General features: G+C 48.0%; 1 protein-coding gene across 50 annotated transcripts in view; it reads right to left on the bottom strand.

Moving 5' to 3' along the window:
• The window catches only part of PCBP3 (poly(rC) binding protein 3), a 310671-nt gene that overhangs the window by 77573 nt on the left and 205178 nt on the right, over positions 1-27920 (bottom strand). For 49 of the 50 annotated variants that reach the window (XM_055105323.2, XM_055105313.1, XM_055105322.2 and 46 more), the window contains one exon: positions 17707-17841. In XM_055105323.2, coding sequence (XP_054961298.1) covers positions 17707-17716 — 10 coding nt within the window. In that variant the 5' untranslated portion in view covers positions 17717-17841. Of the gene's footprint in view, positions 1-8011; positions 8121-17706; positions 17842-27920 lie in introns of those variants that run through there. The other variant, XM_055105324.1, reaches the window with a different exon arrangement.

The following is a 27920-nucleotide window of genomic DNA, read 5'->3' as shown; positions in this document are numbered from 1 at the left end:
ATGCAGACGGGGGTGGGGTGGGCAGGAGGACCACAGGGAAGGGAGGGGAGAGGAGGGGGTGCTAGAGCCTCTGGCAGGGGAGAGGGTGTGAGGAGCTGGCTTCTGAACAGGCTTCACGCTCGTGTGCATCTGGGGCCAACCTGAACACCTCAGCCTCTCTGGGATTGCTCCAGCCACCCCCGCCTCCCACCAGACCCCTCCCCAGGTCCTCTCCTCCCCTAAGGCCATCTGTGGCTGGTTCCTGCCCCAGAGACACAGACCCTTCATTTCTCCTGAGCCCCTGGAGGCCTCACAGCCTCTGCCACAACGTCCCTCCCACCCAGCCTCTGTCTTGGGTTCCTGTTAACCTTGACCATGAGCGAGCAGGACCACATTTTCTCCACAGCCCCTTCTCCTCTCACGTTCCATGAGCCTCTCTTTTGCTCAGCATCAGGGCAGATGGGGCAGGCCCTGTGTCATTTCCTTGCAATAAGAACCCTGGCCTGTGCACCTGGAATTCCTGTCACTGGGCCACAGGTCTGTCTGGTTCATATCTGACCTGATGGCTCACTGAACAGCACAGGCTGTGCCCCTGGCCCTGGGTGCAAGGTGTGGACACTCAGCTGGGCCCTACCTCAGTGCTTCTGACATAGTCTGGTGGGGAGGAAAGCTGAGAATTTACAGATCCAGAAGGTCCAGAAGGTTCTCAGGTGATGGCAAGGGGGGTCCAGGGGTCACACGTGGAGAGCCACTGACTTGTCCTATTTCATTGAAACACCGCAGCCCATGCTTGGAGAAGGAAGCCCACTGCTATTCTGCTGGCTGGAGTGCGGCAGGACAGGCCAAGCCTGCTGGCTCTGCCCACAGATGGTCCAGTCCATGCGGGGGTCCTGGAGACCCTGTCATAGCATCCGGCCTGTGGCCCTGAGTCCCTTCAGTCACCTCAGCTGGGGTGAAAATGTTTCTTTGGGAGGCTCCGGCTGTGGGGGGTGCACACCCTGAGCCCGCCTGAGGCCTCTGCAGGACAGCCGCCTGCCCTGCCGAGGTCCTGGCCGTGCGGAAGCGGCACCAGTCCCCGCTTTCCGAGCAGAGCCCACAGCTCCGGGTGATAACACACACCCTACACATGGAGAAGGCTGTGTGGCGTCTGCAGGGCCTTGCGGAAGACCATCCTCAAACCCAGCTCCACCGAGCAGCCCTTTCAGTTCCCAAATGAGTCAGGACCCAGAGGAATGAGGCCAATGTGAGGGAAAACATCAGTCCCTGCCTGGTGCCAGAGGACACGCCGCTGCATGAGATACTCAGTGGCGGATGGGGCGGGAGGCACGGAGGTTCTTCTGAGAAGTACAAAGGGGACATCACCTTGTTGCTTCTGCATTGTTCCATTTCGTTATTTCTGCAGAAACAGCGATATCTTCCACTGATAGAAGCGAAGGAATATCCATCCAGTAGCACCGGCCGCGCAGGGCACGCTTTGTTCCTGGAGATAGCGGTACGCATTCTCCCCTAAAGGCGACTGGGGGTGGGCTACGATTTTGTAATTTTTTAAACATGAGCAGGCATGCTCATTACAGCGGCATCTCCCTGTCTTCTGACCACATACGATGACTAATTGCTCCCATTAAGCCAAGTTCTGGGACACACGTCAGGTGGAGCAGAAAAATGGAGATAATGTTAAAAACTGCATCAAAATAAGTGGGACTTTCCCCAAGCGTAAAAGAAGCATTTATAATCATAAATATGAAAAACATTAAATTCTTCTACCCCATCTTAATGAAATGAGAGAAAAATTCCCTTTCCTCAAGATTGGCAGTGGGTAAGAAACAGTCCTTTAGAAATATAACATGAAATTCATTTGAAGGCTGTAGTTGGTGGGAACTGGGTATTAGCCTAAATGCAGAATGTTTTCAAAAGGCATTACTTTCACGCAGAGAAAAGCTTCTTTTTGTTATCAAGGGTACAACTGCTATTCGATACAACTAAAATGTAGAAGAACTTAAAAATCTAAAGTGTTCATATTTATTTCTATGAACTTGGTCACAGACCCACTTGCCTGGAAAGCAAGTTAAAACACAAATTTAAAATATTTATCTCTGAAAGGAAAAACTGATAGGACACATTCAAATCAAACTCCGTTATGACTTTGGCTCTGGCAAGCTATTTCTGGGAACATTTTTCCCAGCAAATGCAAGCAGGAGCAGGAAATGTGACTAAACATGGCAGCGATGGTCGACACACCACACAGACACTGCAAACCCTCTCTATTGTACTCACAACTGCCAAAATACATTCACCAGAAGGATCCTGAGCTAAGGGAACACTTCACTTCATTTACAATAGGTGAAAATATAAAATTTTGTTGTAACTTATGAACTGAAAAACTCAGCATCATTTTCTGAACATTTTGAAGTATTATGCATTCCCTGATGGCTTCATCACACAGGAATCCTGCTCACTGGCCTTCCTGAGGTTAAGAGAATCATGTTCTTCCCCATTTTAAGCACCAAGCTGCAAAAGTGCATGCTCTCCATCCATCGGTAGCACCCATGACCCCGCCTCACTCGGATGCTGGACTTCAGTGCCCCACGCTAGTGGCGGGGATGTAATCACCTGTTCAGAGGCCAGCGTTCACCCACAGAAGCAGTGATGGAAGGCACTCATCAGACAGAAAAGTCTGGCCCCACAAGGGTGACCAGTGTTTGCACAGGTGAGAATCACACTCCCATACCACATCCAGTATCTCTGATTGATAAACATCCGTAAAGCCACGTTTATGTTTCCATAAATAATAACACTCGACTAGTAAAGAACATTATTAACACTTGCTATGGGTCCTCAGAAGGAACCCTGTTAGTGGAACAGCAGGCCTGACGGGAGCCTCATCATCTGAGCGGGCTTAAACGTAACACAATTTCCGCTTTTTCATCGTAACGCATCGTGCACGGCTATGCAGTTCCTCTAGGCATTTCCCCGACAGTCAACCAAGCACAAACTCTGCCTGCCACGCTGCCTGGGACTCCCGTCGAAGCCAGTCTCAGCCAACCGTCCTGCCCGCGGACCGCTCACCCAGGGCCCTCAATCCCTTACCTTGGAACAAAGCAGCTCTGTGAGGCTGGGAACGATCAGGTTTGATGCGGGTATCGGACAGATGGCCACTCTCCCCGTTTAGACAAGATGAGATGCTAACGGAGAAAAAGGAGAGTGGTGCTTCGCTCTCCACCGAGGGAGGCTGCCCACCCCATTGGCCTCGGGCGGGAGCCGCGTGACATGGGCCAGGCACATGTGACCCACTTTTTGCCCAGCTCCCCTCATGCCCTTGGGGGGTGTACCCAGCACTCATGCGCTGTCATTTCAATACCCCCTTCCCCCAACAGGGGCGACTCAACAGCCCGGCGAGCCTGCAGGACACACGGCCGCAGCAGCTAAGCCCCTGGAATAGGAAGGGGTGGGTGGGGGCAGAAACCCCAGGACCCAGCATTAATCCCAACACAGCTCCTAAGACACGAGCTTTTGCTGCTGCTGCCGCCGGTCTGCCATGGGCGGCGTAGGCATAAAGCAGGTCCCTACCCGGACAGCGGGGCTGACCTGGGCTTGGCTGGTGATGCTCTTGCAGGTCCTCGTGAACTGCAGGATGAGGCTATTCCTCACCAGGAGGAGGTACCTGAAACAGCATAAACTGGAAATTCCGTCCTTTCCCTGTTTTCTTCTTTGTTGTGACTGAGATGTTCCAGGTCTGCCCCACAAGAAAGACCCATGCAAAGCTGAGTGGACGAGCTGCAGCCTCAAATGTGGTCCTGATGCCAGCTGTGCCCCAGGCAGGTGGGGTGGAAAGGCCTAGCCCAGGACCCCACAGCCCAGACACTCGGGGCCAAGAGAGGAGGTGCAGGATGCACACTGCTCCACCCATCAAACTAGGCACTTCTGCCACAGAGTAGGAGAAAGTCACCCTCTGTTCTGTTACGGGCTTCTTACCTTGATCCCACCATGTTACACAAGACTCAGGGGCGGTAATGGGAAAAGTACACACAACAGGCAGAAGTGAAATGTGAATGCAAAGAGAAGCCACTGGGCTGTGAAGAGGGCCCGGTTTCGTCGGGGACAGGCTGAGCTGGCTCCTGCTGGGGCCCACGCAATGTGCTTGCAGCTTTCTGATGCCAGACAAGGCACAGAGACAGTGTGTGGAGTCCTGCATGTCTTACTGACCAAGCAAAGTCAGCCAATTGCTTATTAAAGAAAGAAGCTAAAATAACGAGTATCGGAGGTTCATACAGAAAAAAAATAGAATATGTGTACATGCAAAAGAAAAACCTGTCACTGATCATTACCCAGAAGGACCACGCTTGATATGTGTTATCTTGAGATCTGCCTATTCAGACTTTGGTCTAGTAGGCCTGTGTTTTTATATCTTTTTAGCAAAAATAGTAACCAACCATGTTTGTTTTTCTTGCTATTATATATGAAATATTTTTCTATGTTACTATATTGAAGTCTGCATAAAAGGGAGCAGATTCCCCACGGTATTGCATTTTGTGCATTTTTATGCATTTATTCTGATGCATAAAAATCTGCAATGACTGACAATTCCAGGTATTTTGAATTGTTACAGTAACTAATAATGTAATGTTTGTTGCTATGATTTAAATGTACGTGTCCCCCCCGGCCCCAATTCCTATGTTGAAACTTAAGACCCAGTGTGATGGTATCAGGAGGTGATTAGGCCATGAGACTCCGCTCTCAGAAATGGACCAGTGCCTCATAAAAAGGCTCAAGAAAACTAGCAGGGTCCTTTTTACCCTTACATCCCATCCACCATGGGGACACAGCGTTCGTGGCCTCCAGGGGAAGCAGCGTTCAAGGTGCTGTCTCAGACAGGCCGACCCTTCCCAGGCGCGAAACCTGCTAGAGTCTTGATCCTGGATTGCCAGCCTCCGTAACGGTGAGTGATACATTGATTCTGTTTATAAATTGCCCAGTGTTGGGTATCTTGTTCTAGCAGCAGAAATGGACTGAAACCATGACCTTTGAGTGGATCCCGTTCTGTCTCTCTCTTATTTCTTTGTAGTCTGTACTTATAATTTTGGGGCCAAAGGAGGCACAAGTTGAAGTGGAGGGCGAGAAGCAGGCCCAGCTGGCGCCATCCAGTCCATTCCTCTCCACTGGGCAGGCTCTGCCCTCAGTGCTGTCTGCAAGCACTGAGCTTATGAACACGGAGGGGTCAGGGAAGAAGAGGAGGAGGATACGGTGGCCACATTAAGACAACTCTCGCTCTGCATCTGGCACTGCTGACTAATTTAATCTTGAGCAGCTCTCGGTGTGGGGTTCCTGTTACGGATGGGGAGAACAATGGCAGAATCACTCAAGGCGTGCTCTGGCCCTAAAGCTTGGGTGGTGGGGCTGGCACCCAGGCTGGCAAGGGCCCAGGCTGTTGCCCCAGGTGGCTGGGGGAGGACTGGACACGGAGCGTTGAGGCTGGCGTGGGTAGGCCTGTGGTGTTCACAAACAGCCTGCTGGAAGGCAAAGCAGAACAGGCAGGCAGGGCCTGGTTGCCAGTGGGGTGGAAGGTGGGTGGCTACCAGCAGATGTGAGGCCCAGGTGGGTGCTGTGGGTAAGCGGCCTTCTCACCTGCTGTGTGCGGTGGGGAGAAGGAAGCTGACCAGGCAGCAGCTGAGAGGGGGTGCTGGCAGAGGTGAGAAGGCATGGAGGCGGCTGCACACCAAGCCACAGCGCTTGTGAAGGGAGGTGCTGAGGGTGTGACTGGGAAGGAGCAGCCCAGAGGCAGGAGGGGAACTGGGGCAGGGGCCTCCACAGGGCCCAGGATGGGCAGGAGGAGCCGCTGGCTCAGTGCCGCCAAGAGCCCAGTGAGGGCGAGGGGAGGTACAGAGCGGCCCTGCTCGGAGGGGTCACTGCCAGCAGCCTCGGAATGGAGGCCGAACACAGTCATCTGCACCCAAGGCGAGCACTGCACCTCCACGGGGGTCGCTGCCAAGGGCTGCTCCTCGCCACACTGTTTCCTCTACCAATCCTGCTCCCATGGCCACGCTCAGGGGAGGGGTCGCTGCCGGCCGGAGGGGCACAGCTGCATCATGTGTGTGTAACTGCCTGTGTAAGGAAGGGCTGTCCATCTCCCCCGCAGTCTGCATTGTGCCTGTTTTACTCTGCGCCGTCACGCAGCCTCGCATGATCTTTGCTGTTGGCCATGAGAGGCTCTTTCAGGTGGGCTTCGGTGTCCCTCCAGGGCGATGGGTTTTCTGCCTTGGGGCTGTCATGTGCTCAGGCTCATTTGTGCTTCCCCACCCAGAATCTGCCATTTCTCCATGGAACCCTTCTGTTTTCCAACCATTTCGGTAGAAAGAGGATAAAAGGCCATGTAAGTTGCAGCCCCAACTGCGTGTTCAACACAGACAGCAACATGGTATAAAATGTCAATCAAGTCAGCTGCACAGTCCTAACTGCTGTTAGCCATATCACTCCTGCCAACACGCAACTTTCGACGAATAAAATTAGAGACCTAATGGTGCTGCTGTGAAAATTTCACATTTACTACATGTATGTGAATACAGCTGCTTCATTCCTTTCCTCTAAAACCGCCAGGACACAGAAGGGCACCGATGTACCCTGGGACTTGGAAGCCACAGGAAGGAGAAGCAGCCCAGAGGCCACAGCCCGGCTGTCGGCTGGAGAGGGCACCTGGGCCTGGCTCTGGTCTTTCTGAAGCTGCGTGCTGGGGCCTTCAGTTACCCACCGAAGTCCAGGAGGTCAGACCCCATCCACGATGGCAAGAACCTTCCAATCCAGGTGCCGAGGACACCCCATGCTTGACTCCTGGGTGCATTTGTCAGAGGGTGGGGGCACCGGCCATCCCTGGGCTGGCTGGTCCCTGAGGCCCCTCCTGGTGCACAGCTGCTGTGGTTTCACAGTGGAGCGGCCCTCTGTGTTCCCCAGGAGCAGCCTCCCTTCTCCATTTAAAGGAAGTTAAAGGTGTTGAAGGAAGAGGCCGCCTGCCCTGCTTCCTCAGCTGACGTGTCTCTCTGTGACCCGGGTGTGGAGACCAGGCCTGGGAGGTGAAGTGCCCTCACCTGGGGTCCAGCTGTGCTGCTCACGGTGCACGATCCCCGAAGGCGCACTCAGTGCTGGAACAGGCCCTGGAGAGGGAGGTGTCCAGCCGAGTGTGGAGCCCGCTCCAGGGCCAGGCGCCCACCCATCACACTGACGGCTGCCCCTAGTGGTTTCTCCAAGAGGGGAGATGTCGCGTGTTAGGAATGGCCTTCCCTGAGCAGAGGCAGGGAGCCAGGGTGAGGCTGGCAGCCAGTGGAAGGCCAGCTGTCCGGGTCCCAAGGGCCACCTTGGAGTTTCCTGGGCAACCTGGGAGTTTTCCTCCCCAGGGGCTCTGAAGCAGTAAATGGGGAGAGTGTGAAATGGATTCATCCCTGCTTCTGATGCATAGCCATGCAGGGGAACCCCCATATGATGCAATTCTCTCTCAGAGAACCCTCTCTGGCCTTGTACCCTGACCCGCTGGCCACCTCTGCAGCACGGCCCCTCCCGGACCGGCTGACCCGCTGGCCACCTCTGCAGCACGGCCCCTCCTGGCTCAGCTGCTCCTGGTCGGGGACCTGCTGATACCACAGCACAGTGCCGGGCGTTCACAGAGCTCACATCCCAAGGACGGTGACACCAGCAAAGGAGTGGACAAGCAGCAGGAGTTGGTGGCAGCAGACAAGGCTGGAAAGGCTGGATTGGGGTTTTATATGGCGTCTGTATTCATCTGTTCTCACGCTGCTAATACAGACATACCCGAGACTGTGTAATTTATAAAGGAAAGAGGTTTCATGGACTCATAGTTCCACATGGCTGGAGAGGCCTCACAATCATGGTGGAAGATGCAGGAAGAGCAAAGTGACGTCTTACATGGTGGCCGGCAAGAGAGGGCACGTGCAGAGGAACTATGCTTTAGAAAACCATCAGATCTCATGAGACTTACTCACTATCACGAGAACAGCACGGGAAAGACCCGCCCCCATGATTCACTTACCTCCCACTGAGTCCCTCCCATGACCTGTAGGAATTGTGGGAGCTACAATTCAAGATGAGATTTGGGTGGGGACACAGCCAGACCATATCAGCATCCATCAGGAAGACCTCACTGAAGGGGGACCTGGGAACTGTGGAAGGAAAATAAAATCTCAGGACCCCAAACCCACTATGACGAGGAGTTCAGTTTGGGAACAGAGTCATGCAAAGGTGGCCTTCCTTTTGGTCCTAAGCAGACAGCTGCAGATAGAAGGCTGCGAGGCTCCCCAGGGGCCTCCCTCACCAGCTGCCCACACGGAAATGCCCTCTGGGCCCCAGTCTGTACCCTGAGGCAGTGTCCTGCTGACTCTCACCCTGACAGTGTCAATAAACAGCTTATCTTCACAGGTACAGGACTAAGACAAGACCAGAAGCCGTCCCTCCTCCGCCCAGCCCGAGACACGTGCATGTCTTCCTCTGCTCCAGGTTTACTTCACCTTATGGGAAATGCAGATTCTTGGAGAGACCGTGCGTACATGACAGGTCCTCTACCGCCTCCCACCAGCTCTTTCCCCTTCAAATACGGAAGTCCTAAAAGTCTCTTCGGAAAAATCCCAGGCAACAGGTCCTACAGTAACTTCTGTCTCTCTTTCCCTGGCAAGTCCTCAACCTTGGCAAAATAAACCTCTGAGCGGATTAAGATCTGCCACAATCCCATTTTGGTTGACAGGTCAGAGACTGGAGGGAGGTGAGGGAGGTCCATGAGGCTCCCTGGGGCATGGCCCGCAAGGCAGGAGTGCAGGGTGGGTCTGAGGAGCATGGTCAGTGGAAGGGTGTGGGAATGGGGGAGGCCTGGCTTGGCTGTGGGGGGAGCCAACACCCCTGCCCTCTGCGAGCCTCTCCCATGACACCTCCGTCAACACTGGAGAGCAAGGCCCTGGGGGGCAGCCCTGTTTCCCCATCCCATCCAGGGCTCATGGGTCCAAGAGTGGCAGAGAAGCCAGCACCAGGGCTTGAGGCTTTCTGGTCACTGGTACATGCTGGCTCCTGTCAACAAGAAGAGCTAAACTCTACGAAATAATATTTGAAGAGATTTACTCTGAGCCAAATGTGAGTGACCATGGCTGAGGCACAGCCTCAGGAGAACCTAAGAACTTGTGCCCAGGGTGGCTGGGGTGCAGCCTGGTTTTATATGGTTTAGGGAGATATAGTGAGGTGTGCTCTGCTTTGAGGTCCAGAAAGGCAGGACAGCTCAAAGGTGGGGGGGGTTATAGGTGGTGTATTAGGCTGTTCTTGCATTGTCATAAAGGAATGCCTGAGGCTGGGTAATTTATAAAGAAAGGAGGTTCAGCTGGCTCAGGGTTCTACAGGCCATACAGGAGGCTCAGCACTGGCATCTGTTTGGCTTCTGGAGAGGGGCCTCCGTGAGGACTCAATTCTGATTTTTTTTCTTGCCTATATTCCTATCTAAGGGTTCTGGGGAGTCATGCTCTACAAACCATAAATTCTCATCAGATGGGTTTTATTTAACCCTATATTGTGACTTACTTTCCAACCTGGCATAACATTATGAGACAAAGAATACAAAATAATTTACCCCAAAACATGTTTCTTTGCCATATCTTGAGATGGTCCTACAAAGCCGTCCTTTGTGGGGGAAAATTTGCATCTGTAAAGAATCTCTATTAACATAGCTTGATCTTTTTCTTCCAGGCCCCCCCAATCCTGAAGAGATTAACTGAGAGTCCAGCAGCTTTTAAAGGTCTGAATAGGAAGCATTTGTCATCGACTGTCTCTAAGGACAGCCACTATGAGACTTCAGAAGAACCTTGGTCTCCACAATGCTTTATCTTAACCTGAGCATTTCCTTTCTATGATCCCAGGTCTTTAGACAAACTCAACCGTTAGCCAGAAAATGTTTAAATTTACCGATAGCCTGGAAGCCCTCACTTTGAGTTGTCCCACCTTTCTGGACCAAACCAATGTATTTGTTAAATGTATTTGATTGATGTCTCATGCCTCCCTAAAGTGAATAAAACCAGGCTGTACCCGACTGCCTTGGGTACATGTTCTCAGGACCTCCTGAGGGCTGCGTCACAGGCCATGGTCATGCAGATTTGGCTCAGAATAAATCTCTTCAAATATTTTACAGAGTTGGACTTTTTTCTTTGACATCAGGAAACTTGAGATCATGGCGGGAGGCAGAGGAGCAGGCACGTCTCCTGGGCAGAGCGGGGGGGGGGGGGTGCCACACACTTTTACACAACTAGGTCTCCTGTGAACTCAAGGACAAGAGCTCGGTCATCACCAGGGGATGGCCCAGGCCGTTCATGGGGAAGCCGCACCCATGACCCAAACACCTCCCACCAGACCCACCTCCAACACTCGGGATCACATTTCCATGTGAGATGTGGGTAGGGCAAATATCCAAGCTCTATCAGATGAATTAAAAGATGTTCTGATGGGTACTTGGTTGAATAAGTTAAGTTACTATCTGAAGGCCTGGAATCAATAGAAAGGAGTGTCTGGGTTAAGAGAAGGGGCTGTGGAGACCAAGGTCCTTATTATGTGGATGAAATCTCATAGGTGTCCACCCTTAGAGGCAATACATGGCAAATGTTTCCTATTCAGACCTTCACAAGGCACTAGACTCTCAGCCAGGCTCCTCAGGATTGGGAGGGTCTGGAAGGGGAAAGATCCAGTTATGTTAATACAGGTTCTTTACAGATGCAAACTTTCCCCCATAAAAGATGGCTTTGGAGGCCCATTTCAAAATATGGCAAATAAACATATTTTGGGGTAAAATATTTCTGTTTCCTACTTTATCTGTCATGTGATGTGAAGCTACAGTCAGATTGAAAAGCCACGTTATATTGGGTTAAATAAAACCCATCTCATGAGATGTTACGGTTTGTACGGTGTGACTCCCCAGGCTCCTTAGATAGGAATTTGGGCAAGAGAGGAAAAAGGTCAGAGTTTAGTCCTCTCTCCAAGCCGAGCAACTTCCCTGGCAGGAGGTTTTCTGTCTCCCTGGGTTCCACCCGCCTGTCACCTCTGCAGCGCGTTCTGTGCCTGTGTGGGGTCCGGCCCTCAGGCCATTGGGCACTTGGATCCCGGGCAGAAGGCAGACAGACACGTGGGCCTGACCCCACACAGTGCATGGCCTGCAGCACAGACCTAGGGTGGCGGGGTACGGAGGCAGCCCTGGGTCTCGTTTAAATCCCAGAGAGAGCATTTATATCTCAGATGTAGGAGGCAACCAGCCTGGGTGGGTTCAGGCTTCAATTCTAAGGGGCTCTGTATGTGGTTCCCACGTTGGTTGTTTCGGTCTTTGCAGGGCTCTCCAGGCCTTCCCACGCATGCCCCCCTCTGTGCTGGTGGGGTCTGGGAACTGGGCAGCAGTCCACCCCATGGTGCGGTTCTCAAGGTCTGTGATGGGCTGTTTGAGGGCGGATGTGTGTATGTGAAGCTGGGGATGAGTGTGGGAGAATGCCCAGCCCTCTCCGTGGGCTTCCGGAGCCTGCGTCTGTGCTGGCCTCCCTGTGCCTCCCAGATCCCAGGATTCCTCTTTTCCCTCCTGCAGTCGGGAAGCTCCAGCTCTGTGCACTGGCTTCCCAGGTGCACTCCTCCAGGATCAGCTGTGGGAAAGCGCAGAGAGAGAGAAGGCACTGGGGGATCGCGCCACTTGGGCATCGCTGCCAGACTTGGAGAGGAAGGCTCCCTCCCTCCGTGGTAAAGCCTGGGGGCCCCTGCGGACCCCCTTGGCCATTCCTGGCACCACTATTGTCGCCATAAGGCTGCCTAGGGTCCCCTTTCCTGCTCTTCGAGCTGTTCCGAGAGGCTCCTCCTGGAGCTCTCTGTCAGCTTTCTGCCAGCTTCTGGGTTTCAGCCTGCTGTGAACTCAGGCAGGAGAGATTGTAAGTTTCCATTTCCTCCAGCACTCCTGCTACTTACTTCTCAGACCACTGCATTCCGCGGGGCAGAGGCTCGGAGTGCTTGCTCCACCCACCCAGAGCCCACACGCAGCTTCATTTCAGTCTCATCAAAGAGCATCTTCTCCTCACAGTGAACAATCCAAGAGGGAAATTAAGAAAACACTTCTATTTACAATAGCATCACAAAGAATAAAACACTTGAGATAGGCACACACAAGGGCACCGCTCCTAACAGCCAAACGGGTGAAGGCTTCCTGTCCACTGATGGCTGCAGTCTTTACATACAACGGGATATCGGTCAGCTTTCAAAAGGAAGGACATTCTCACACATGCCACAGTGTAGATGAACCCTGAAGACAGTAGACTAAAAGAAAGAAGCCAGATACAAACAGACAAATGCCATATAATTCCACGTGTAGCGGTCCCTAGAGCAGTCAGATTCCTAGAGACAGAGAGTAGGATCCTGGGTGCCAGAGGCTGGGGGAGGGAGGGTTTAATGGGGACAGAGATTCAGTTCAAAAAGTTGAGAAAGTTCTGGAGATAATGGTGGTGATGGCTGCCCAGCATATCCCTGAACTGTATGCTAAAAAATAGTTAAGATGGAAAATTCTATGTTATGTACATTTTACAACAACTAAACATAAAAACAAAAATAAATTTTAAAAAAGCAGTTGTGGTAGCTGACACACATGCAGGGCAGGAGGAGTCGTATTTGAGCCTGCAAGTCCAGGCTGGCCCTTGCATGGAACAAACCGCACAGCCTCTCAGGGCCCAGGTTACTGAGCTGTGAAACGTAGAGGCCTCATCCCACCCCTTCCATCTCTCTCCCAGGCCCAACTTCAAACGGATGCTGCTCTTTGTGTTTCTTTGCTTTTTTTCCCCCCCGCCCCACTCTTACCTTTTTGGAAATCTTTTCTCTTCCTAGCCTCGTGCACAGAGGCTGAGATGCGGATATCAGTTTATGACACGTCGGCACCACCGCTTCCTGGGAGCGGCTCCTGCACCGTATCATCGCTCCTTTTTATTCTCACCGGCCCTTATCACCACCACCTGCCACTGCCACCACGCAGGAGCCCATTCTAAAATACCGAGTGCCTGACTCTTACTCACATATGCTCTTGCAAAGTATGTGTGTATTTAATTTCCTATGCATGCGTCTGTACTCACACAGGCAGAATGGTTTAACACTACTCATGTTTCTTAGCTTTTTAACCCAGTGAGGCAGGAGAAGAGGGCCTGCAGGGAAGAAACCTAAGGTCTTCCTAAAACTAAATCAAATGCAAACACTTCAGCCATGACAGGAACACCCTCTCCATTCACAGGGGTGTACACCAAGTAACCAATGGAAACCTGCAGAGGGTATTGAAACCCCAGAAAATTCTGTCGCTGGGGCCCGTGAGCTGCTTGCTCGGGCTGCTCCCACCCTGTGGACTGTGCTCTCATTTTCAGTAAATCTCTGCTCTCACTGCTTCATTCTTTCCTTGCTTTGTTTGTGTGTTTTGTCCAATTATTTTTTCAAAACGCCAAGAACCTGGACACCCTCCACCAGTAACGCCAGCCCTGCCTTTAAGGGCCATTGGCACAACCAACCCACGGCATCTGGCTTCTGCCACAGTTAGGTTTTCACTCTTCTAGGCAGGGGCACTGAGGTCACCTTCCACCCCGACATCCACGGAGCACAACAAGGAGATGCTGTGTGCATCTGTCTCCATGACCCCGTGGAGATTTTGTCACCACAGAGATGCAGGACAGCATGCCAGGTCACAGCAGGCTCCAGAGAAGACATGCCAGCCCACCCCCTCTGGCCAGCGGCATGTGCACTTTCCGCATCTCCTCCCAATGCCTGGTGCGAGTCCACTGCCCGCTCCTGCTGGTCTCAGCTGTGGGAAGTGTACACGCCATGTCACTCTGCATCTCTCAGACAAGAAGTGAGTTTGCACATCTCTTCACCAGCCTTTTGTACTTCTTCTTCTGTAAACTGTCTTTCAGATCCTTCACCCATTTTTCTATAAAAGTTACTGTATTAGTTTACTATTGCTGATGTTACAAATTACATCACAAATTTATTATCTTCTATTTCCAGAAGTCAGAGGTCTGAATCAGATCTCACTAGACAAGTCACGGTGTTTGCAGGGCTGTGTTCCTTCTGAACGAAAGTCAGGGTGGCTGCAGGGCTGTGTTCCTTCCGAACAAAAATCAGCGTGGCTGCAAGGGCTGTGTTCCTTCTGAACAAAAGTCAGGGTGGCTGCAGGGCTATGTTCCTTCTGAACAAAAATCAGCAGGGCTGCAGGGCTGTGTTCCTTCTGAACAAAAGTCAGGATGGCTGCAGGTCTGTTTTCCTTCTGAACAAAAGTCAGGGTGGCTGCAGGGCTGTGTTCCTTCTGAACAAAAGTCAGGGTGGCTGCAGGGCTGTGTTCCTTCTGAACAAAAATCAGCGTGGCTGCAGGGCTGTGTTCCTTCTGAACAAAAATCAGCATGGCTGCAGGGCTGTTTTCCTTCTGAACAAAAGTCAGGGTGGCTGCAGGGCTGTGTGCCTTCTGAACAGAAGTCAGGGTGGCTGCAGGGCTGTGTTCCTTCTGAACAAAAATCAGCATGGCTGCAGGGCTGTGTTCCTTCTGAACAAAAGTCAGGGTGTCTGCAGGGCTGTGTTCCTTCTGAACAAAAGTCAGGGTGGCTGCAGGACTGTGTGCCTTCTGAACAAAAGTCAGGGTGGCTGCAGGGCTGTGTTCCTTCTGAACAAAAGTCAGGATGGCTGCAGGGCTGTTTGCCTTCTGAACAAAAGTCAGGGTGTCTGCAGGGCTGTGTGCCTTCTGAACAAAAGTCAGGGTGGCTGCAGGGCTGTGTTCCTTCTGAACAAAAGTCAGGGTGGCTGCAGGGCTGTGTTCCTTCTGAACAAAAGTCAGGGTGGCTGCAGGGCTGTGTTCCTTCTGAACAAAAATCAGCGTGGCTGCAGGGCTGTGTTCCTTCTGAACAAAAATCAGCATGGCTGCAGGGCTGTTTTCCTTCTGAACAAAAGTCAGGGTGGCTGCAGGGCTGTGTGCCTTCTGAACAGAAGTCAGGGTGGCTGCAGGGCTGTGTTCCTTCTGAACAAAAATCAGCATGGCTGCAGGGCTGTGTTCCTTCTGAACAAAAGTCAGGGTGTCTGCAGGGCTGTGTTCCTTCTGAACAAAAGTCAGGGTGGCTGCAGGACTGTGTGCCTTCTGAACAAAAGTCAGGGTGGCTGCAGGGCTGTGTTCCTTCTGAACAAAAGTCAGGATGGCTGCAGGGCTGTTTGCCTTCTGAACAAAAGTCAGGGTGTCTGCAGGGCTGTGTGCCTTCTGAACAAAAGTCAGGGTGTCTGCAGGGCTGTTTTCCTTCTGAACAAAAGTCAGGGTGTCTGCAGGGCTGTGTTCCTTCTGAACAAAAGTCAGGGTGGCTGCAGGGCTATGTTCCTTCTGAACAAAAATCAGCGTGGCTGCAGGGCTGTGTTCCTTCTGAACAAAAGTCAGGGTGTCTGCAGGGCTGTGTTCCTTCTGAACAAAAGTCAGGGTGGCTGCAGGGCTGTGTTCCTTCTGAAGGCTTTGGGGAAATTTTCCCTTGTCTTTTCCAGGCCACGTTCCTTGCCTCGACCTTCGAAGCCGTCAGCTTTTTTTAAGCTTTATTTATAATTGACGCATAATAGTTGTACATATTTACAGGATGCAGTATGATGTTGTAATACACGTATACATTATTTAATGATCAAACCAGGGAAATTAGCATATCCATCACTGTAAACATTTATGATTTTGTGATAACATTCAAAATCCTGTCTTCCAGCTATCTGGACAGACATATTATTATTAGCTATAGTCACCCTATTGTTAACAGAACACCAGAATTTACTCCTCCTGTCTAACTTTAACTTTGTACCTGTGGACCAGCCTCTCTTCTTCCTAGCCTCAGGGCTGGGGAGCTTTATTATCTATTTTCTGAAACAATCTGTGTAAGTTAGAAATCAAGTGTTCCTTAAAGTTAGGTATAATTCACCCATAAAAATGTGTCTGAGAACTTTTTTTGAATGGAAGTCTTTGATTGTCACTTAAATTTCTTTAGTATTATTGGCTTATCCAAGTTCTCTATTTCTTCTCAAGTCTATTTTGGCACTTCCTATTTTCCCAGGAAGTTATCAATTTCACCTATGTTTTCAAATGTGTTAGCATATGGTTTCCCACAGTACTCAACTTTTCTTCTTGGCTGTATCTATGGTTATTTCTTTATCTATCTATCTATCTATCTATCCATCCATCTATATTTATTTTTATTTATTTATTCACTCATTCACTCCTTCCTATATTCTGTTCCATCGACTGTCACCAGTATCATCCCTTCACTTTCTTTCTTTTTTTTTAGACAGTCTCACTCCATGGCCCAGGCTGCAGTGCAAGGGCACAATCTTGGCTCACTACAACCTTCTCCTCCCGGGTTCAAGCAATTCTCCTGCCTCAGCCTCCCGAGTAGCTGGGATTAAAGGCACACACCACCACACCTGGCTAATTTTTGTATTTTAGTAGAGACAGGGTTTCACCATGTTGGCCAGGCTGGTCTTGAACTCCTGACCTCTTGATCTACCCACCTCGGCCTCCCAAAGTGCTGGGATTACAGGCGTGAGCCACCACGCCCGGCCCTTCCACTTTCTTTAACCAAAGATCTAACTATTGACTCTAAAACACAAAACAGCTTTCAGGGCTGTGAATTTTCTGTTTTTCTGTGCTCTCTATTTCACTGATTTCTGCCTTATGGATCCTTGGGCTTTCTCCCTTGCTCTTTTTTCAGCCTCTTGAGTTAATTTTTCATGTTTCTTAACACGTGTTTATAGCTACAAATGTCCTTCTAAGAACTGCTTTAGCTGTGTCATGCTAATTTGGACGTATACTGCCTCATAATCACTCAGCCCTAAAGTTCTTTTATTTCTTTTATGATTTTATTTCTAACAAGAGTTTTTTATAGCATATTATTTATGTAAGCTATTCCTTTACTATTAATTTCCAGTATAATTGCCTTATGTTCTCCACATGCTGTGTTATAGACAGATTTCACCTGTACACATACATCCCTATGTTACAGACAGACTTCACCTGTACACATCCTAGTACTGTACATGCTCTCTGTATGCTTAGAAAGTAACATGTAGAGTTCAAAATATACCTAACAGCTCAAACTTATTTATTATATTGCTTAAGATATTAATACTCCCGTTTATTTTTTGTTGACCCACTTCTTGAAGGGATATGTTAAAAGCTCCAAACACAACTGCTCATTCATCCAACGTTCCTTGCAATTGTATCAACAGAAGTTCATGGTAGCAGCTCAAGCCACGGCACTAATGTCTGCAGGGTATCACCAGACCACCAAAACAGCACCCCCACTCCTGATGCTCTCATTACCTACTCTTTCCAAACACCTCAGGACGATCTTCAGCCCCCAGCACAGCCTTCTTGTCCTTCATTCCTGAAACCTGTGCCTCCTTGGCTTCTCGGGGCTGGCTCCAGGGCAGAGCTGGAAGGCTGTGCGAGAACCACCTGGCCTGGCACTGGACCCAAAGGTGTTCAACCACAACCAGCTCACTGCTATCAAAAGCAGGGATCCCCAATTTCCCAAAGTCATATACAGAATAGTCTTCAGGGCACATTGTGGACTGAAGCAGGGTGAAATACAGCACTGTGTCACTTCAAACAGATTTCATTTGTCAAGGGTAAGTCTGACTTTGTTATATACACTCTTGGTAAACAAACAAACATGGAAACAAAAGACAGTAACTCACCTTCCCCCATAAGCAGGCTATAAGGTTTAGAGCAGATCCATAGACAGCAAAGGTTCAGACGTATTGAACTCAGAGCATCATAACCACAGCAGGTGATTTACAGAAGGGTTGACTTTTGTCGTGGAGCCTACCAACCTAAAACACAAAAACACAGGGCTGTGTGAGCGCACCAGTGCAGGGCCTCTCCGCCAGCACTGGGCTTCAACGGAACTGCCTCTTGCCTTCAACACAGCAGTCAACACCTCTTCAGCATTCGAGTACAAGGCACAGTGTGAGTGTGGAGACAGAGTGCCAGCAAGTGCTCCCCCTGGGGCTCTTCCCCCCAACATCCCAAATGAGGTGACTCAACCCAAAGGCAGGCTTCCACTTCACAAGTGAGACGTCTACATGAAATGTTTTGATAAAATTGCACTTACTTACGTATTTCCTTATATCTACACTGATTTTAAAACAATATTTATTAAATTATATATTAATTTAAATACATCGCTGGTTTTCTAATTTCACTGATAGTGAACAAATTTCATCTAATTTCTTCAATTTCAGCATGGTCTTAGAGGAGAGACTTGGAAAAAAAAGGCATATTTGAGGTTGGATGTGGTGGCTCATGCCTGTAATCCCAGCACTTTGGGAGGCCAAGACAGGAGGATCACTTAAGGTCAGGAGTTTGAGGCCAGCCTGGGCAACATGGTGAAACCCCCATCTCTACCAAAATACAAAAAATTAGCCAGGGTGGTGGCAGGCACCTGTAATCCCAGCTACTCCGGAGGCTGAGGCAGGAGAATTGCTTGAACCCAGGAGGCGGGGGTTGCAGTGAGCTGAGATTGCACCACTGCACTGCAGCCTGAGTGTGACAGAGTGAGTGAGACTCCGTCTCAAAAAAAAAAAAAAAAAAAAAAAAAAGGCATATTTGGAAGCTTGGGAGAAAAAGGGAAGGAAGGATGGAAAGAGTAGAAATTCAGTTTCCTACAGAAATAAAAGCATAGCAAGGCATAAGAAGACACAGATTTAATCCATCTCCAAATGCACCATTCAGTTTTTTTCTAAAAAGAACCTAGGTTTTTGCTGACCAACAAAAGAGGATGCTATTGGACAAAGAAACCTGGTAAACCACCTGTGTCCCTCGGCATGCCCATTCCCAGCTAGAAACACCTGTTACTGCTAGTGCAGGAAAATCCAAGTGCTTTTAAAATAAATAGAGAAAAGGCATGCAAAATCCCTTTGGGTAAATGATGTTCTCCAAGTCGCAGACACTCCTGAAGTCCTTCATGGCTCTGAGACAGGAAAACGGGGTGTGGACACTAAAACTTCTTCAGCTAATGGAACTGAGAACTCCCACCCAGCGCTGCAGTCCAAAGCAAAATGAGTAAAAGCTGAGAAACAGAAATGAAACACTAAAAACACCAGGAACACAAATGTACAGTTAAAACAAGAAACTGTGAAATGAGAATTAATTTAACCCAGGAAAGAAATGAAAGAGAATGACACAATTAGCCTAGAAATGAGACTAAGTTACAAGGTACCAAAAGAGAGAGATTCAGCTGAGTGTGAGGCAGGACAACAGAAGGAGGCAGGGAACAGAAGGCTGATCCATCCAGGCTGACTCCCTAGAACTAAATCAAATGAAAGCTCCTCAGCAATGACAGGGATGTGAACAGCTTTGCAACTGCACTTCACCCTCTCCGTTCACGGCATTTACCCTTTGTAACTTCATATGCATCCTCTCCATTTATACAGACCACACACTCCAAGTAGCATCCTCTCCATTTACAGTAGGGTGCATTCTGAGTAAATGACTCTGACTTCACTTCATTCTCTTCATTTTCATAGAATATTCGCCAAGTAACCAGGGGAAACCTCTAGAGTATCGAAACCCCAGAAAATTCTGTAAGCTCCTGAGTCCCGATGGTCAGGCTGCTCCCACACCATGGCGTGTACTTTCGTTCTCAATAAATCCCTGCTTTTGCTTTCCTTGCTTTGTTTGTGCGTTTTGTCCAATCCTTTGTTTGAGATGCCACCTGGACACCCTCTACTGGTAATGACTGCATAAGGAACACTGCAGGAGGACTGAGAACATCAAAGAGAACATGAGGCTGACCAAGAGGTGAGAGACGCGCAGAGAAGCTGCCAGATACAGAGCCCAGGCCAACAAAGACCCAAGAAACACAGACTGGAGTTCCCAAAACAGAAAAGCAAAACTACAAAACAGACCTAATACTTAAAATCCTAGAAATGTTCTTAGGAAAAAAATAATCGACAAGTTGAAAGGCTCATCATGTACTTGAACAAACTGACCCAGAACGGTGGCCCTGAAGGCACTCCCCAGTAATGATTACAACTGAGAGAAAATTCTTTGGGACTCCAGGCAAAAAGACCAGCTTATTCACAAAGGGAAGAAAATCAGATGGGGATCGGACTTCCTGACTGCAATGTACAAGGTAAGTGAACAGTGGAGCAATTATTTTCATAAACTCAAGTAAAAATAAAGTGTGACCAAAGGATTTTATGTCAGCCAAACTGTCCTTCAAAATTAAAGCTCTAGAGAAATAGTTTTAAATAGCTAAGAACTCAATGAACACTGTGTTTCCAGGCCCAAACCTACTACAAAAGAATCTCCCTCAAGCCAAGAGACCACTGGGAAATTTGACATAAACAAAAATAACAAATCTGTTGAGCACAGACTAAAAGAGAAAGTGAGGGTAAGGATGGAGGTGGGGTGTGAAACAGCTTCTTATCGGGAAGCATGCTGTTCTGCAAAAGTAAAAATACAGCAAATAAGTCAGAGGTAGATGAATCAGAAAAAAAGGAATGTAGAATAAGCTCATAGACTGAAGCATGAAAAATAGGTGGGAGAAAAGAATCCCACCAGACAAGCCAAAATAAAGAGGTCAGAGGAAGAAACAAGGGCCTAAGGGTGCAGTGAGAGGTGTCATTTATAACAGCAGCCAGCAGGACAAAACACAGACCTTCCTAAATGCCAAAAACAATAGAAAAAAAAAGCAAAGACACAAACCACATTTAAAAAATAAAAAGATGCACAATAAATAAAACACAACACACACATTAAATACAGGAGCAAGTTATGTGGCAGTTGGGACTGGACATACTGGTCCTAGCAACACATGAGTAAATGTAAATGGTTTTGACCCTGTGAAAAATTTCCACTTGGCTCACAAAGCCAGCTCTGCTTTACACAAGAGACATGACAATTGCCAAGTGATTTGAAAAGGCTCAGTGTCAAGGAATGAGCAGAAGCACGTGAGGCCAGCGCACCAGGCTGAAGAGCAGGGATTGCAATCTCCCTGTGGGACAAGGTCCAGCCTCACCTCAAAGCAGGAAGCAAGACCAAGAAGGGCACTTCTTGATGCCGGAGGACCCAGTGCGTGGTGAAGCCATATGAGTTAAGAATCTGCTAGAACCCCAAACACAGCAGAAACTATAGGTGTTGGGGAAAGAAACAGAAACCTAAGAACAGTAATCATTAACACATGACTGTCAGCCATGGCAAGGTAAGGGGTCAAAAATAACTCAGCATGACAGAGAGCTAGTAACAGGAGGTAGGTCTTAGGGACATTACATCAAACTTTGTACTCCAATAATAGAGATTATACTTTCTTCTTAAACATACTTGAAACATTCGTTAAAAAAACAAACAAAAAACTAGCTTGTATTAGGGCACAAAGAAAACCTCAGTAAGTTACATGAAATAGAAATGGCACAGACAGCAGAGAGCAGTCTATGCTAACAATGCAAGACCAGAAAATAATGAACTTTAACCAAAGGCTATTTCCTTGGTAATTTATATCATTTTAGAAACACCTAAGGGGAACTGGTTCATGATGTATATCTATCAATATAGTTCTAGATATCTCCCTAACAAGTCCCTAAATTGGTAAGGAACCCCATGAGACCAGACATCGAGAGAGTGACGTGACAGAATGACACATTCCTGCAGTGACCCGCCTCTTCCAACCTCACGCACACGCCCAGGGGAGCCTGAGAGCAGGCCCCTGATGGAGCTGGATACAAAAGAGATGGAATCTCCACGTGGAAATGCTCTGCAGCTCCCTTTTCAGGGGGAAACACAGCTGTTTAGGAAGGCAAGGAGACAGAGGAGATGAAGGAGGCGTGGGATCCCCTTCCTCACCTCTGGCCTGCTCTGGCTGTGAGACCCCGGGAGTAACAGCAGAGCAATGGCTTTAACATCTTGCTGAACATGCTGAACTGGCTGCCACAACAGATCAGCTTCAAAGGCAAGGACCCCAAGGATGTCACATTCCCTCCTGGGCACAGTCCAGACAAAAGCAGTGCACTCAGCTGCAAACTACACACATGCATACACATGGCAAAGGCACACACTCACATACATGTGCACACGGGTGCTTAAGCAGCTCACACACATGCATACACATGGCAAAGGCACACACTCATACATGTGCACACGGGTGCTTAAGCAGCTCACACACATGCATACACACGGCAAAGGCACACACTCACACATGTGCACACGGGTGCTTAAGCAGCTCACACACATGCATACACACAGCAAAGGCACACACTCACAAACGTGTGCACGCGGGTGCTTAAGCAGCTCACACACACGCATACACAGGTGAAGGCACACATTCACACGTGTGGACACAGGTGCTTAAGCAGCTCACATGCATACACATGGCAAAGGCATACTCTTACACACGTGTGCACACCGGTGCTTAAGCAGCTCACAGCATTAGCCAGGCTCTTAAGAAATGGCTTCAGCTTCACCAGAAGGTTTCAAACCTCAGACAATCACAAGGCAGCATGCTGTCTCTCTGTAACATTCTCCTCATGCCTCTCAGCGTCAGGGAAACCGCTTCAGACAGGAAACCATGACTTGGTAAGAGATCATCTGGTGGCAGGTGCCCCTTGCTAACCAAGGCTGGTTAAGATGAACAAAAGGCATAAGAGAGCAGAACTGTCAGTGACCCCTCCGGAGGTGGACTCCTTGGGAATCCAGGTATGGTCCTTTTAGGGAGAAGAGTTTAGAAGATATTCAAGCTGATACCTTAAATCTCTGGGGTACCCAGTAAAAAAGTCTAAGAATTCATAAAAGGAAGCTTCTGATGAATGCAAAATTTTGTTCAACCTTAAATAAAGCATATATATATGTAAACTATATATATAAAACTATATATATAAAGCATATATATAAACTTTATATACGTATATAAACTTCATATACGTATATAAAGTTATAACTTTATATACGTATATGAAGTTTATATATAATTTTATATATATGTATGTAAACTCAGACCCAGTCTTCTTATGAATCTGCCTGGAGAGGAAGAAAGAAGAACCATGGTTTCATATGTACCAGAGTTTGGACCCTAACATTGCCACTTTTGTGGGCTAACACCCAGAACTATCTCCGTTCTGTCACATCTAAGATGAGGAAGCCACGCTGCCCTTGTGGTGCGCGTGGAACCATGCCGCGGGGAGCAGCATCGGCAGGGAGCACCAACACACAGTGCTCACAGAGGAGCGGGGAGACCAGCCTGCCTACCATCTTCATTACTTCTGCCACACAAAATCCTCCAGCCACGCTGAATTCTACCCTGGCAGGTGTCCTGCGGCTGCAACAATGCTGGAGGGAGGGTGGAGAATGTGACCCCAGGGCTCCCTCACCTCGGGCTGGGTGACATCTGGACCATGTGAAGGGCTCTGGAGGGCAGGGCAGCACCACCCACCCCTGCCACCCAATCATAAGAGTCCTTAGGTGCTGGGGCACCTCCCACCCAACGTGTCTATGCTCCATGCAGCAGTGTGCAAGACCTCCCTAAAGTGGGGCTCTCACCAAGACGGCAAAGCATTTCCTAATGCAGTGGGTCAATCGTCCGGCTCAAAGGGCAGCCTTGGAGCTGGACAGACCAGCCCAATGAAAAACAAGCACAGCCTTGTCCGCAACCAGACTGCTGGAGCTGGGGCCTGCAATTTTGGGTAGAAACACTGAGAAGAAAGACTGAAAGAAGGTCAAGGAGAGAGACGAGCATTAATGGAGGAAGAATGCAACAAGAAGGAGCAGTGAGGTCAGAGGTCACAGGCCCCAAATCGCCCAACTGGTGGGAGATGCCAACATACCTCTCTCCTTTACAGTTCACACAAGTATACCCCACAAAAGTAATAAAGATGCAGAATATATTAACAGCACAAACAACATGATAGTGCGTATGTGTGTCTGTGTGTATATAAAACCCTGTACCTGACAAGCAGAGGTAACACATTCTCCTAAGGCTCTCAGAGAACAAAACAAAAATTGATAACGTTTTAGTTCATATTGCAGGTTTCAACAAATGTTGAAAACATGGAGTCCACAGAACATATCTCCTACTCAGTAGGCAATTAAATATCATTAGCAAAAGATAACTTTACAATTCCCTTGGACAAAACACTTTTTAAATGTTTCCAGATAAGAAATAGATGAGATCAGAAAACAGACCTCAACAATAATAAAATTATTGCATGCCAAAATTTGTAGCAAACAGCTGCAACAGAACTCACAGTAAAGTTTATAGCTTTTAAAAGGAGTAAAGAAACACAAACTTAGTGAGTCACGAATCCCATTTAAAAAGTTAGAAAAAGAACAGAAAGTATCCACAGAAAGTGGAAAGGTAATAATAAAGAAAAGTTCAGAAGTTAAGCAAAGAAACAAAGGCAACTGAGAAGATCAGTGAATATAAAATTTGGTTCTTAAAGTCTAAACAATATACAACCCTCTGATGAGATTAATCAAGAAAAACAACTGCGAAGGCACAGGGGATGGTAGTCACGTAAAGGAAGCCATGCCTTCTGGTTCTGGACAGGATGGAATAGACACCTCTCTCCCTATTCTTCCTGCTGAGCACAGCCAACAACTCTGGACATTACATGTGGAACAAACAGAAGAGAACCCTGAAAGCTGGAGGGAAGAAGGGGGACTGGCTGGGCCCTTGGGATTTGAAGAATGACACAGCAGTGAGTTCGCTATTCAAACCCTGAAAGCTGGAGGGAAGAAGGGGGACTGGCTGGGCCCTTGGGATTTGAAGAATGACACAGCAGTGAGTTCACTATTCTTTGGGTTTCTTATTTGTTTGTTCATTTTGTTTGTGTTTCCTCCTGTATATTTCAGACAGGTCACTGGAAAAGCTTGCAACTTAAAAATGCCAAAGGATACACACTGGAAAAAAAAAAAAGTCTCAAGAAAATTCTCTCTAGGGAAAGGAATGGGAAAGGAGGAACCTATTAAGTCAGAAAGCATTTGAGAATACCTGCCCTACTCCGTGCAGAGAGGACAGGACACACACAGCACCCTGCCCTGTCAGAGGGGCTGAGCTGAGAGCCTCGGCTTCCACTCCCACCCAGCAGTACCAAGCACCCTTCTCCCCACCAGTGGTGTCCCCAGGATCCAGGGAGGAGCCTGGATCTCCACCCTAGCTTGCTGGTAACAAGACATCCCTTCCCCATGGTGTCAACAGAGGCCGAAACAGAAGATTGATGTAAGATTCAGACTATCATAACATAATAACCTATACTTCCAGGACACAAACAAAAATTACGTGTCATGCCAAACATTAGGCATACCTCAACATGAAAGAGAAAAGAAAATCAACAGAGGCCAACACTGAGATAACAGAGATGCTAGAATTCCCTTACCAGGATTTTAAAGCAGCTTCACTGAGCTTTTTATAGACAGGCTTAAACCAAGTTTCTAAAAAAGCCTGAACAAATAAGTAGGCGATATGGAGAATGAACAAACAAACAAACAAACAAAATACAAAATGAAACAGACAATCTCAATATCCCTACAACAATTAAAGCAATTGAATTTATGATTTCTCACACCAAGTGGGAATCTAGGTGAATATCCTGAGAGCAAATGGAGAAACTCCAAATCGTACTTGTAGACTCCAAGTTCCAGGAAAGCAACAAGAAAACACAACACAACACAACAAAAAAGAACTATTAAGGAGTTCACTGGAAATTTAAGCCATACTGAAGGGCCTAAGTCCTCAAGTATCTCAGAAATACACAATGAAGATTCACTTCTGCACAGAGAATCGCCTGGAAGAAAACTGCCCAAAGCAAAACACAAATTCAGCTAGCCTGGAACACGAGGCATTTTTGTATTGAAAGTGCTAGAGAAAGAGCGATCCAGAGGAGGTGAGCCCCAGCACATACTGGTGACAAAGGGCAGTGATTGAAGGCAACAAACAGCTCAGTGTGGAGAGTGAGAGGCTGTGCGTCTCTAGACAACAGAGTCAGGGAAGGGAGCCCTCCTGAGTTGGAAGTGATTTCTAGAGACAGAAGTGTCCACACAGAGGCCTCAAACATATTTCACCATAATAACAGAGAGACCTCTTGGTTGTTGAGGCTAGGAATGCTACTTTGGCTCATTCCCAATTCCTCTACAGAAAACTTTCTCCTAATAGTCCAGGAAGACTCTTATTTAAAAATGGGACACAAAGAATTATGATCAAATCCCACATGAGAATATTACCAAAAAGAAGTAAAAGTATGATAAATAACACAGTAGCAGATAATGAAAATATACCAAAAAACTATGGACACAAAGAAAACGAAACTCATAGCGTAATATGTGAAACTGAACTAAAAATTGAGAAAATAACCATCATTTTAGAAGAACATAATTTAAAATAGTATTAGAACATCTCAGAAGTGGAATGGCAAGAAAACAGGAAGACATTTTATTATTGACAGAACTCACGAACCAACTAGATTTTTTTTTTCAGAAATGAAAAGTAGAAGAAATGTAAGAGTAAGAAGACATCACAGAAGGCACAGGAATAAAACAGAAAGAAGAGAATGAAAATAATTAAACAGAAAGAGAGGTAAAAAAGGTTCAGGAGAACATGACAGACAAAAAGACAGGCAAAAGAGATCCAACATACATACAACCGCGATTCCTGCTGCATCTTCCAAGAGCGTGGGGAGACACACAGTCCTGCATTAATGACGAGAATACGTTCTGAGAAATGCACTGTTAGGTGATTTCATCACTGTGCAAATATCGTAGAATATACTTACCCAAACCTAGGTGAGAGAGCCGACACACCCAGGCTAGATGGTATAGCCTATTGCTCCTAGGCTACAAAGCGGTACACAACACATGACTGTACTGAATACTGTAGGTAACTGTGACACAATTCTAAGTATTTGTGTATCTAAACATACCTAAACAACATAGAAAAGGTACAGTGAAATATGGTATAAGAGATTTTAAAAGGCCGGGTGCAGTGGCTCACGTCTGTAATCCCAGCACTTTGGAAAGCTGAGGCAGGAGGATCAGCTGAGCCTAGGAGTTTGAGACCAGCCTAGGGAACGTAGGGAGACCTCAGCTCTACAAAAAAATTTAAAATTAGCCAGGCATGGTGGCACATGCCAGCTATTCAGGAAGCTAAGGTGGGAAGACCACTTGAGCTCAGGAGGTCAAGGCTGCAGTGAGCCGATAATAAAATGGCACACCTACCTAGGGCACTTATTATGAATGGAGCTCACAGGACTGGAAGTTGCTCTGGGTGAGTCCATGAGTGAGTGGTGAGTAAATATGAAGGCTTGGGACAGGATGACTACTGCAGACTTTAGAGATACTGTACACTTAGGTTATCCTAATTTTATGAAAATATTTTTCTTTCTTCAATAAATTAAATTAGTTTACTGTAACTTTTTTTTTTTTTTTGAGACGGAGTCTCGCTCTGTCACCCAGGCTGGAGTGCAGTGGCGCAATCTCAGCTCACTGCAAGCTCTGCCTCCCGGGTTCACACCATTCTCCTGCCTCAGCCTCCTGAGTAGCTGGGACTACAGGCACCCGCCACCACGCCCGGCTAATTTTTGTAAATTTTTTTTTAGTAGAGACAGGGTTTCACCATGTTAGCCACGATGGTCTTGATCTCCTGACCTTGTGATCTGCCCGTCTCGGCCTCCCAAAGTGCTGGGATTACAGGAGTGAGCCACCATGCCCAGCCTACTGTAACATTTTTACTCTATAAGCTTTTAAATTTTTTTTATAGTACTTAGCTTAAAACACACACACACAAATTGTACAGCACCACAAAATATTTTCTTTATATCTTTATTTCATAAGCTTCTTTCTAGTCTTAAAATTGTTATATTTTTATTTTTAAACTTTTGGTTAAAAACTAAGACATAGGGGTAGGCGTGGTGGCTCATGTCTGTAA

The sequence above is a fragment of the Pan paniscus genome, chromosome 22 (genome assembly GCF_029289425.2).
Source record: "Pan paniscus chromosome 22, NHGRI_mPanPan1-v2.0_pri, whole genome shotgun sequence".
In the NCBI taxonomy this organism is placed as follows: Eukaryota; Metazoa; Chordata; class Mammalia; order Primates; family Hominidae; genus Pan; species Pan paniscus.
This window is presented reverse-complemented; position numbering and strand designations above follow the sequence as displayed.